At 42.8% G+C, this 12,615-nt stretch overlaps 1 protein-coding gene across 1 annotated transcript in view; it reads right to left on the reverse strand.

Annotated features, from left to right (window-relative positions):
* ETNK1 (ethanolamine kinase 1) overlaps positions 1-12,615 on the reverse strand; it is a 44,435-nt gene that overhangs the window by 21,475 nt on the left and 10,345 nt on the right. The window contains exons 2-3 of the mRNA XM_084765854.1: positions 9,002-9,261; positions 869-1,009 (exon numbers count right to left, since the gene is read on the reverse strand). Of these exons, the coding sequence (XP_084621980.1) occupies positions 869-1,009; positions 9,002-9,261 (401 nt within the window). The remainder of the gene's footprint in view (positions 1-868; positions 1,010-9,001; positions 9,262-12,615) is intronic.

Raw genomic sequence — 12,615 nt, forward strand, 5'->3', positions numbered from 1 at the left:
GGGTGTGGGTAATATTACTTAATGGAAAACAAAGTGATACAAAATAGGCTGCCTCCCCCAGCTTGCCAAGAATACCAGCAAACACGGACTGCTCGGTAGTCACACAGTCCTCCCCACATCGCTGCCTGTCCTCTTGGTTCTGCACCCCAAAGCCTATCACAGTCCTCCTGACACCCACACAGATGTGCTGCATAGAGAGGCCATCAACAGACCCAGCTAATTACCCTCACTCTTCCTCTTACACTGGCCAAGGGGACATTAACTGGTAACCAGGCCAGTCTGCACCCACAGTCTGCAGCCTTAACACACTTTAAATACAGAACATAATAAAAATTTCAGTTGTTATATTAGTAATAACAGCATTATTCATGATTTAGATTCTAAAGACTAATCTATAAAAACCCCATTATAAAAAGTGAAACACTAAATAAGATCCCAGAAACCGAATTTTCAACCTGACAATCTGTCATTTTAAATAAGCACAGTAAAGTAAGATGACCTAAATTTTTTACACTTTCAATGTACACCTCTAGATGTTTATAGACAGAAACATTTAAAAGGTCTCTATGACCAACCATAATTGGTATCACTGTACCATTTCATAGTATTCGCTATGTAATTATTTGTAAATAGGTACTCTGTACTTGGTCTCATCTCTTCCTCCCTTTATTATTGCCAGGACTTTTTGTCAATGCCAGGGGTCAATGTCAAAGGGTAGGGAAGCTATGCCAGTAGTGTCATCTGAGAGCCACGGAGTCAATTATGTTGTTCACTTTAATACAGAGGAAGCAAACCAGATTTTATACAAGCTTTGTTATCTTTCAGTACTTACTAAGAGAAAAGCAATGCAAATATCAAAGGAATTTACCTTTTATTAATGTCTTCATCAGCAAATCCTGTGGGAATGAGAGAGAAATATTTCCCCATCTTTAGCCACAGGTTAGATTTGGGGATCCAGCCATTGTGTGCATGGATAGCATGGATTTTAGCAAGCTGACGAGCTATTAGCCTGTTTAAAAACAAAATAGCACAAAAATTTTAAATTAACTATAATAAAGTTATCTGTTTAGAAAAGATTCTCAGTTATCTGTTTAGAAAAGATTCTCACCTGATCACCTCTAGTCAGATTTCTCAACTGTCTTCCAAACATTTCTGAGGTGTTTCCTTCTAAGCTCCCATTTTAACAGTACTCAGCCAGCACAGGTTAAGTCAGGCTAAGTCTGTTTCCTATGTGCCTAGCTGGACTCTTCCACTGCGCCCTGCTGCAGCACCTTTCACAGCTGGTTACTATGGCTACAACATCCTTGACTCCTGATGCACCCATACAGGAACTTTTGACCCATTAACATCACATTCTGTTCCTTGACTACAAACTCCCACTGGCCCAGCTCTATTTACCCTAAGGCCAGTTTCTCTTCTCCATCTGAAAAATCACACTACCACAGTTTCTACGTTCTGTAATTATGATCCCCAGAAGTAAAAGCTATCCCCATCAAAGCTATTGCTGAAAAAAAATGTACTATCTACCTGAAATCTGATTTAATGGGTTTGGTTGGGATCTGGCTAATGAATGAGAATATTTAAAAAGCTTCCCTGATGACCATAACATACAAAAATATTTGAGAACAACTCAAACTAAGAGAGAGAACCAAGTGTCATCAGCTTGTGACTAAATAAACACTTTCACTAGAAGCTTCTATGACATTTATTGTTCTTGTCCGATTTGCTTTCTTTTTTTTTTTTTTATTGAGATGAAGTATCTTGTGTCCTAGGCTAGCCTTAGACTATGTAGCAAAGGGTGACTTTTATTCATGTAACTTATATAATACTAATCTTAGTCCTAAAGCTATAATCCCTTTGCATCACCAAATTTAGGAGCACACAGACTGACTCAAGCCTGTATGAGGAGCAAGGCTCAGTGGTCCTGTACTTGTCCAGGATGTGTGAAGGAACAGAAAGCAAGTATATCAATCACAGTATACTTTTTAAAGCAATGATGCATAAACCTCTTTTGCTGCTATTTTTTTACATACTTATTCTATGCTAGTGATCAAATCCAGGCAAGCACTCCTATACCCTCAACCTTTTCTATTTGTGTGACAGGTCTACACACTGTTATACAAGTTGACTCATGTGGGGCCAGGGAACCATGTGACCAGGGGAGCTGAGCTTCCCTCCCTCTAGTCCAGCTCTATGCGCTATGAGCCTGGATACCCAAGGGGGAAACAGACACAGGGCACCAGACTCAGAACTCAACTATTGTGGAGGAATGCAGGTGGAGCTGACGGCCTAACTCGGCCAAGACAGGGTAAGCAAGTCCTCAATAGTCCCTGCTTCACAAACATGTCTATTAGATAAGGTGGGCCAGAAGGCTGAAGGAGATGCTCTAACGTGTTAAAGAGTTTCAAGTGACTGTTCAGGTAACAAGTGTCTCTGTCATTTTTTTTTTTCATTTTGGAAGCTGCTAACCTACACTTCCTATTTACTCAGCTAATTAATTTTATTCCTTCTCAAATCTCTGATGAGGTTGAAAACAGAGAAACATTAAGAGTACAACATAAAGATTGTTCTGTGGCTCTTGTGTATATATATTATATGCTGGTGTAGTGATATAAATGTATAGGTACAAGGTTTTTTTTTTTTAAATTAGACTAAAAGGGGGAATTGTGGAGGAATGCTGAGTGAATTTATCAACTGTCAATAAAGCACTGTTTAGCCAATCAGCTGGGCAGAAGGACAGGAAGTGGAAGGCAGGACTTCCTGGAGAGGAGGAGAGAGTTTGATGGTTGGAGGAGGAAGAGGAGTGGACAAGGACGAGGAGAGAAACTGCCTAGCACCACCATAGTGACAAGTGCTTGGAGTGTATGTACGTTATGAGGTTTTGAGTAGTTTATTTTATAGGTAGATTTGTTTTAGTTAAGATTCTGCCCAGCACGTAGTGCTGACATTTTAAAAGTACGCTTCAGACTCTTTGTCATTATTTAGCCTTCTCAGGCCATACTGATACAAATTTATTGTAACAAACTGTAAATCAGTTTGCCCTTGAACTTGCTACAACCCTATCTCTGCCTCCAGAAGGCTGGCAAAACAGCCGTGAACCACTCCCACCTCAGTTTTCTTTAATTTATTTTATTTTTAATTTTATGAGTATATGTATGTATGACTATATGCACCTGAGTCATTGTATCCCCTGGGGCTGGAGTTACAGGCAGTTTTGAGCTGCCTGACATAGGTGTTGGGGACCAAACTCAGGTCCCTCTGTTCTTAACCACTGATTGAGTCGTCTCCAGCCCTAATCAACTTTAAAAAAAATAAAAATTCTTTTGTTGGTGGTGTCCTTGTGTGTGTCACATGCGTACATGTAGCATTTGAAGTAGAAGAAGACGTACAGACAGGCCTGGAACTTCCTATATAGCTGACCTTGAACTCCTGACCTGCTGGCTCTACCTCTGAAGCACAGGTGAGCTCCACGCCAGCAAAGGCTCATTCCTATACTAGTCTTCTCTTGCTGGGTGAGGAGCTCAGGTCGTCCTCTTGTCCTGCTTTTTGCTCTGTTGGCTTATCCTTTATTTCTTTCAAGATCCCCATAAATATGAGCAGAACTTCCTACCCATAATACCTTCAAAATAATTTATGATTCAGACATATTGACTCAAACTTGCCTTTCCTGTTTCTTGTAGTTTCTGTTTTCTAGTAGTAATAAAAACCTGCTAAGCACTTAAAAATGCCATGAAAGAGTTACAACACAATCTGAATAAACTAAAAAAAAAAAAAAAGCAAATATACTCCTTGAAACACCAACTAACTTGATTCCTATCAGTTTCTTCTTTTGCTTTTTAAGCCTCCTTTTAAAAAACAAAAAACAAAAAACAGTAAATCAGTTCAATACATCATTTATTGCAAACCAGATGCCACACAATATAGCTAGAGTCAGTGCCTGGTTTATAATAGTACATATTCTTTCTACATAGTGAATATATGACCACTTTGGTATTATCAGATGTATGCTAAGTGAGTAGATCTAACTAAAAATACAAGTATGACCATTTACTCAAGCATGATTATAAATACTAAAGTCAGCAAACCTTTACTAAACTGCCATTAGCCCACCATGTCTGTGGGTCACATAACCATGGATTCAACCAAAATGATTAAGAAAAAGATAAATCCAGAGTTACACACCAAATACTACATAATTTCCATACTGTTCTCCCTCCCTCTCCTCTCCTCTTCTCTCTCTGTCTCTGTCTCTCTCCACCCCACCCCCCACCCCGTGGCACTGCCTGCCTGATGTCATTGTCATACAGTATGTGCTGGACCTCTCTGCAATGGCTCATCTATCCCGGAACACATAGGTATCTCATACTGAGAAGCTGAACAGTAATCCCTAGAGAGCATTCACACTGCATGTGGGAATAAGTAATGCAGAGACAACTGGTGATGGGGGGACATGTGCTCCCCGTGTGTCACAAAGGATTCAACTGAACACCTTTGAAATCAGTCACTCAGGTACACCAACAAACAAGTATGAAAGAATTCTACTCTTTCCACTTGAGGTTACTCACAAGATTATAAAGTTTCCTTGGTAAAAAGAAACTCTATGGCAGGCTTAAATACTACGTAATTATAAATACTAAGAGCAATAAAATGTCCTGCATTCATTTGGTCTTTCACTTTTAAGTCTAACACTATCACCATTCTCTACGTACTACAACAAAGCTCTATCTTCTTTTATATTCTACTTAATACCTAAGGACTTAGTCACCCATCAATGGTGCCCTTTCAGCATCTATTTGTATTAGGCATGTCGATCAAAGGTTAATGACTGAAATGTCCTTCTCTTAGTTTCCTCATTTACGTAAGCAGGCGTATAAGTATCTACCTCTGAGGGTTATTCTGCATCAATGGTATTAAATTAGATTCAGGCACCACGAAGCTCCTGCGCAATGCTCCATCAGGGTTAGCCGTCACCATCATTGATCATGTCCCCAGCTTTAATAAGTGAGTTCTGACATCTTTAAAATTGTAATATGCCTATCAAACAAATTTTTATACTATAACTAATGAAAATTTAAATAAGTTAAATCTAATAGTATCAGAAGAGGCATAGCTGGGCACAGTGACTACAATTGTAGTCCTCCATGTGGGTGCTCAGGGGCTGAGGGGGAGAATTGCTATGCATTTAAAGTCAGCCTGAGCTGCCATGAGCCTCTATCCACCATCACCAAAAAAGAAAATAAATAAATAAAAAGAAAGGAAGGAAGAAAAAGAAAGAGAAAAGAGTAAAACTGGTCTTTGGTGACCCCGCGCCTCAAGCATAGAGGTTGTATATGGATTTCCCAGTTAAAAGCTAAGAAGGTGCAGCAGGACAGTGAAGGCACACGCCTTTGACCCCAGCACTCCTGAGGCAGAGGCAGGCACACCTCAGAGTTCCAGAACAGCCTGGTCTATGCAGCAAGCTCCAGGACAGCCAGGGCTACACAGAGAAACCCTATCTTGAAAAACAAAACAAAAAAATTTTAAAGGCCATGAGTTTAACCCCTGGTACCACTAAGAATGAATGAATGAACAAATGAACGAACAAACGAACCAAACAAAATAAAAAGGAAGGATGTATGTGTGAAAAAGTTCCACTTACAAAGGGGGGGTGGCTGTCCCTCAAGGATCTGAAGATCTCGTGTCCTCACAGGCCTGGCTTTGCAGGCTTGGTCTCTACAGAGTGTGCTACTTGGAGGTGGTGGAGCCTTTAAAGGGAGGGCCGTGGACACAGACCCCTTTATATGCCTCTCGGCTCCACCATGTGATCGCAGCCGTGCTGCACTTCTCACACCACATTCCCACCAAAACCAAACAGACAGAGCCAAATGACTTCATATTCTAACTCTCATATCGCAAGTGAAACTAAACCCTTCCTTTTTTAAGTTAGTTTTAGTTTTGTCAGTAATTTCGTTAAAGCAATGCAAACTTGGCTCTCCACTGGGAAACATTCTGACGTCTCACACAGGCTCGGGAGCACAGATCACGGAGTTGTGACAGTGCTGGCTGTCATAACCAGAGAAGGGATTAGTGCCCAGTGTCTGCCTGGCCACATCCACATACAGCTTTCATACACTGCAGTAAACACTGTGTGTGGAAAGGATTGTAAATTTTGTCACAGGTGAAAGCAGTCTTGGTGGGCTTTGCCCTTGGACACACCACGGATACTCCCTGAGATTAGCCTTAAGATAGACTGTGTGGAGCCATCCTGGGCCTGGAATTCAGGAAGCAGACCTGGGGACTCCACCTGGACTATTGTGTTTCTAATCGACCCTCAATGGGAGGAGACTGGCCACTGCACATGAGACACAGGCAGAGGGAGAGGGCGAGAGGGGCAGCAGGTTCAGATGGGGCTTGGGCACACGTGGATCACGTGGATCGGGAAGAAGACCAGCGCGCAGGCCAGAGACCCATCCCGTGGAATGGATACCGTAAGGTTCACTCTTTTTTTCCCTTTAACCTTTTTTCCCTCTTGTGTGAGCTAGCTGGGTTATATAATAACGTTTAATTGTTAAGAAACAGAGCCAACAACTGTCCAATGTGTCACCATCAATAGTTCCTAAAAGAAAAGTTCTGCAATGGGACCTTGTTCTTTTTGACCCAAGTCTCAAATTCCTAGGCTCAAGTAATCCTCCTCCTTCAGGCTTCTAAGCAGCTAGGATTGCAAGGCATGCAATTCTCAAAGTTAGGCATGAATGCTAAATTTCTCTGTATGTGTGGTAAGTACATGTGAGGGCATGTGCCTCCCACAGATGCAGAGGCCAGAGAGAGGCACAGGGATGTCATCTTTGATTACTTTTTTTTTTTTAAGACTATATCTGAAGTTCCCCACTTCTGCTTGACTGGCCAAGAAGCCCCTAAAGATCTACCTGTTTCCCCCCTTTATCCACCAGCAGTGGGGTTGCAAGTGTATGCAGAATCACTGGCTTTTATGTGGGTTCTGGGAGTGCAAACTCCAGTCCTCAGGCTCGGCTGCAACACTTTACTCCCTGAGCCCACTCTCAGCCACTCTTGTTTGGAGGAAACAAACAAAAATCTCACATAGCCAAGGCTAGCCTCCTGCCTCCCCTTCCAAAGTGGAACTACACATATGTTCCGCACTCAGCTAAAAACGTAAAAGGAGCATGCTTCCAAACACATAGGTAACCTATTAGCATCATCTGTGACAGTTGGCCAACACAGTATTAATTACTTCTTAGCATGCAAGTTGTTATAACTGCAAAAGTTTGGGCAACATCTAAGAAAAAAAAATTACAGAAGTTAGCACAGTACTTAGCACTGTTCTAAACTTCCTAAATGTACAAGCTTAGAACATATGTCCTTAGAAAGCAGACACAAATAAAAAATGCCACAGGTGACTTTATATGACAGGTCAATCAAGTCAGACATCCTCAAACCCCTGTACACAACTGCCTTTGGGCTCTGTGCTGCAAGCACATACCTCAACACATACATGGATTCTGTGTTTAGAGTTGGCCCCACATGAAAGACAGCACACTTCGAATGTGCAAATACTCCAAAGCAAAAAAAAACTAAAACAGTATTTCTGGCCCAAAGCTCTGTAGATAAAAGAAATGTAACCTTTACAATGGTTATGGAACTAGGTAAGAGTATTGCTGTTTTTTAGACTGAGATAGCAAATCCCCATACCCCAATGAAGGTGAGGTGGCCTGCCTACACTCCCATGGCTCAAAAAGGTGGCAAGATGGCTTTACAGTATACTCTGAATGAGAGCGACACAATGCTTCATTTATCACTTCTGCCCCTCACTGCACAACGCCCCAGCATTAATTATCCAAAGAGGAGAAAGCATGTCAGGTTCCCATCATCACATGTGGACAGAAAAACTCTCCTGGATCTAAACTGCTGACTTAGCTACTTACCCAGTTTCAACTTGACGTACTTAAGACAACAGTCTGTGCACAATAAAGTGTGGAATCTGCAAAGCAAACTAAGACACCCGTGGAGAAACGAAGGAGTACGGTGCAGGGGCTCAGGTCACTGGGGCTGAGAACTAACCTGGTCTATACAGCCAGTTCCAGGCCAGCCAGGACTACGTTGTGAGGCATGGGAGCACACACCTGCATCCCAGCACCCGGAGATGAAAGCAGGAGGATCAGCAGTCCCGGGTCACCTCAGCTACACAGGAAGCTTGAGGTCAGCCTGCCTCATAAGAGTAAATGTTTGTATATACTGTTTAACAGAATTTCAGTACAGGCAAATGATATGGCACATTTTATTTCTAATTAGTTTTCATTCAGATTTTTTTAAAGTACAACCCAGGACTCCTTTCAGGAAGGTTCCATGGGAAAGCTCTCTCAGGAGACACTATTTACCACACTCATTCCTGTTCTCTAAAGCACAGCTGTCTGCTTGTGTACCAGACTGGCCACTGGAACACGATGTCCACTTGATATGCTTCGTATTCTAAGAAGTGTTTCACCTTCTAACACAGTACATATTGGTAAACACGGATTAAACACTAAACAAAAGTCTGGTAGATGTTCAAACACTTTCTTTCTTGGGAGGGACACAGGGTCTCATGCAGCCCAGGCTGGCTTCAAACTCTCTTTGGCTGAGGCTAACCTTGGACAGATCCTCCTGGGACTGCAGGTGTGAATGATCTCACTGAGCTGATAAAAAGCATCTAAGAAGCAGCTAAATGTCACAGCAGGTAAACACACTTGTTAGCAACTCTGATGGCCTAAATTTGATTCTAGAAACCTACAGTGAGAGGAAAAACCCACTCTACCAAGTCATCCTCTGACCACCAAAACAACTGAACTCATACATCTACACACTCTCCTCTCCCCTCTCCTCTTCCTCTCACCCCCCCTGCCCCCCCCCCACATAAAACGGTCTCTCAAACACATATACTAATAAATGAAATCTTTTAAAACTTAAATATATTTCCTTAGTGCACATAGCATTTTTTTAAAGGGAAGAATTTAGTACAGGAAATTACCTGAAAATGGCTGGGTTGCAGACATGCTGCGGATCCAAAGCTTCACCCTGTATAAACTCATAGCACAGCCCGTTATTAAAGGTACAGTAGAGCTGAGGTGCACAGCCATGAGCCTGCAGCACACGGAAGCTTTTCACTTCTTCGTCTCGGTCGACTAACAGTTCAGTTTTGTTGCCATAAATTCTCACCAGAACTACATCTTCCATGGTGTCACCCACATAGCAGGCAATGAGCTTATTTGTGATCCCATCTGTGAATAGCTGCCAGAGAGAGGAAGACAGAGAAATGCAATTGGACATTCACAAGGATGGCACTAAAGATAACATGTGAGTAAAATGCTAATTGGAACACCACAAGTTTGAGTACAGCTTAGTGTCCATGATTAGCATACACCAGACGCTGGGCAAAATCTCCAAAACCCAAGGAAAATACCTACTTTTAGCTGCGCGTGGTGCTATACACACCTTTAATCCCAGCACAGGGGAGGCAGAGGCAGGAGGATCTCTGTGCTGGAGGCCAGCCTGGTCTATAAACCGAGTCCAGGACAGCCAGGGCTGTTATACAGAGAAACCCTGTCTTGAAAAACCAAAACAAACCCACCTACTTTTTACATCAAAGACCCTCCTGGAGAGCTTGGACCCGCAGCTCAGAGTACAGCACTTCCTTAGCCGGCAAGCCCTTGTTTGGTCCCCAGCACCACCAGGGAAGGAAGCTGAGGAGTAGCAGTGAGTGGGCCTCTTGGGGAAGTCAGCCAGCTGGATACGCACGTATGGCAGGTAAGACACGGGAGGGGAGAAGATACTGTGCTTAGAAACGTTTAGAACTGATTTTTAAAATGGTATGGCTCTAGTCAGCGAGACAACTCCAAGTATGAAAGCACTTAAGAGCACCTGACACTGGAGCCAGCTGAGAAAGAGACCACTCACTGACAGCTGTCCCTGCCTCCGCCCGTGGGTCACAGCATGTGCACACATATACAGAAAAGAAAGATAATAGATATCCAAGAAAGGCCAGGTATGAGGACTTACACTGTAATATCAGCACTCAGAAGGATCCTGAGTTCAAGGATAGCCTGGGCTACCTACTGAGCTCCACGCCAGAGTGAAAAACTGCCTCAAGCTCTACCACCTACCCTACTAACCCCCTGCAGAACAAAGCACAGTTTGAGAGGTGTGTGTGTGTGTGTGTGTGTGTGAGAGAGAGAGAGAGAGAGAGAGAGAGAGAGAGAGAGAGAGAGAGAGAGAATAATACAATAATTCAATTAAAACACTGAATGTGGGGAAAACTAGTACTTGCTGTGATAACACAAAGTTGGGGCAGCCACCCTGTCAGGGAGCAGCCCCTTATGAAATATTACTCAGACTGGCCATTAGAATCTTAGTTCACCAAGATTTAGCATCTAAGTCTGCAGGCACCAATACCTTCAAAACCAGAAAGAACCAACACTTGTATTAATAGTTGAGAATGAGCAGACCACGCAAGTCCTGATTTTCAAAAAGTAGAGAAAAATAATTACATGTAAGCAGGCAAGGACTCTCAGAACACACACCACCCCCAGCTGGACACACCTCCTCCTCCTCTCCGAAGCTACATGAACTTACAGAGTGACAGACTTGATTATAAAGAAGGCCTCAGTAATGCCAAATGCTTACGATTCAAAAGCACTTTCTCAAACAGTTGGATCTGAGCTACACAGCAACAAAGTATACAATACACCTCCAAGTAATAAACTGAGAGTGAATTGGTATTTTTATCACAATGTTTAACTCTTTTAGAAATGACAAGTCTATTAGAAATTAAATCAAGTAAGCTGGGCGTTGTGGCACATGACTTTAATCATAGCACACAGGGAGGCTGAGGCAGGTGGATCACTGTGACTTCGAGGCTAGCCTGGTCTACAAAGTGAGGCCAGGACAGCCAAGGCTACACAGAGAAACTGTCTGGAAAAAAGAAAGAAAAGAAAAGGGATCACATGCACACCTAACTTGTCTGAGGCAGACCTAAGTTGAATAGAAATTAAGAAACATGCCAGGCTGGACATGTAGGCACACGCCTTTAATCCCAGCACTAAGTTTGAAGCCAGCCTGGTCTACAAAGTTAGTTCCAGGACAGGCAGAGCTACAGAAAAAAACCCTGTCTCAAAAACAAACAAACAAACAAAAAAAAAAAACCAAAAGAAAGAAAGAATGGAAGGAAAGAAGGAAGGAAGGAAGGAAAGAAGGAAGGAAGGAAGGAAGAAGTTGGACTGAGCAGTAATAAATACATCGTCAGAAGCAGTGAGTGTTGGCCCACTGTATCTGTGTTGGTGTCACTACAACAGGCACAGTGAGCAGTCAGGCACCCAGGGAACAATAGTTAGTCCGGAGAAGAGACGGCAGTGCAAGCTTCCAGTGACGTCACCCTCCACACTGAGCAAGGCCCCTTAGCAGCAGCAGCAGACAGTACACTTGTACATTTCCCTGTGCTCAACAGAAGCACCTGTCACCTCCTGACACAAGACAGACTTACAAGGTCTATCTATCCCCTACAAGTTGGCAAGGTGATATATGACACACACACTCAACAGAACAACAGAGCACAGACTGATTCTGAATGGCAAGATTACCACATGCAGTGACAAGTTCAGCACAGGCTGTGTAGCCTGTGTAAGGGAGTATGCCAGGCCTAGCACCAGTTCTGAGAACGGATAAGAAGACTGCAGGCCTTTGCCAATACATAGAAAGGATATGATATATAAGTCAGTCCCATGTATTAGGATAGGACAAGTAACTACAGGTAAGGGGCCCAAGTTAATGGTATACTATACGTCTAACATGCAGATAGGGCCTGAATTCAACCCTCCAGAGCTGTTTTACACACACACACACACACACACACACACACACACACACACACACACACAATGATCTAGCCTTCCAACTCAACAAGCTAAGACAGTAAGCTGAGCATGGTAGGCATGGTGACCTGTACATTTCAGCATACCAGGGGCTAAAGTAGGAGGGATCCCAAAGCTCAAGAAAGCCCAGGCTATAGGTGAATGAAAAAGACAGAAAGAAAAATCCAGAAGCTAAAAAACAAAACGAGAAAGAAAAAGGGAAGGAAAAGAGAACAATAAGGAGAAGAAAGCCTCTGCAGAGGCCTGCACAGGCCTCAGATTTCTATCACCAGGAACAGCACCTCCAAACAGAAACCTCTTCCAGGCTGATGCTAAAGCTCAGCGAATATCAAAAAGGGAAGACAGCACTACAAGGGCGCTAATGAACACAGTCATAAGAAGGGTGTGACAGCACAAGACTGTAATCACAACAGGCAGGAAGTTGAGCAAGAGGAATTGAGACCAACCTGTGCTGAGCTTTTCTCAAAAGTAAAAATCCTAAACTATTAACAATAAATACAGACACATAAAGACAATATGGCATCTTAACTAAGTCTGACTTACTCCAGAAATGCAAAGATGACTGAATGCTTAAATTCTTAAAACCAGTGCCTACCTCAATAACAAAACACGAATGCACCAACTGTATTGTTCTTTGTCTGTCTGTACAGGGTTGAATGTTGCTCAGGTTGGCCTCGAACTACCATGCTCAAGATGACCGTGAACTCAATCATGCCGC

This window comes from Acomys minous (genome assembly GCF_964271855.1).
Source record: "Acomys minous genome assembly, chromosome: 17".
Taxonomy (NCBI): Eukaryota; Metazoa; Chordata; class Mammalia; order Rodentia; family Muridae; genus Acomys; species Acomys minous.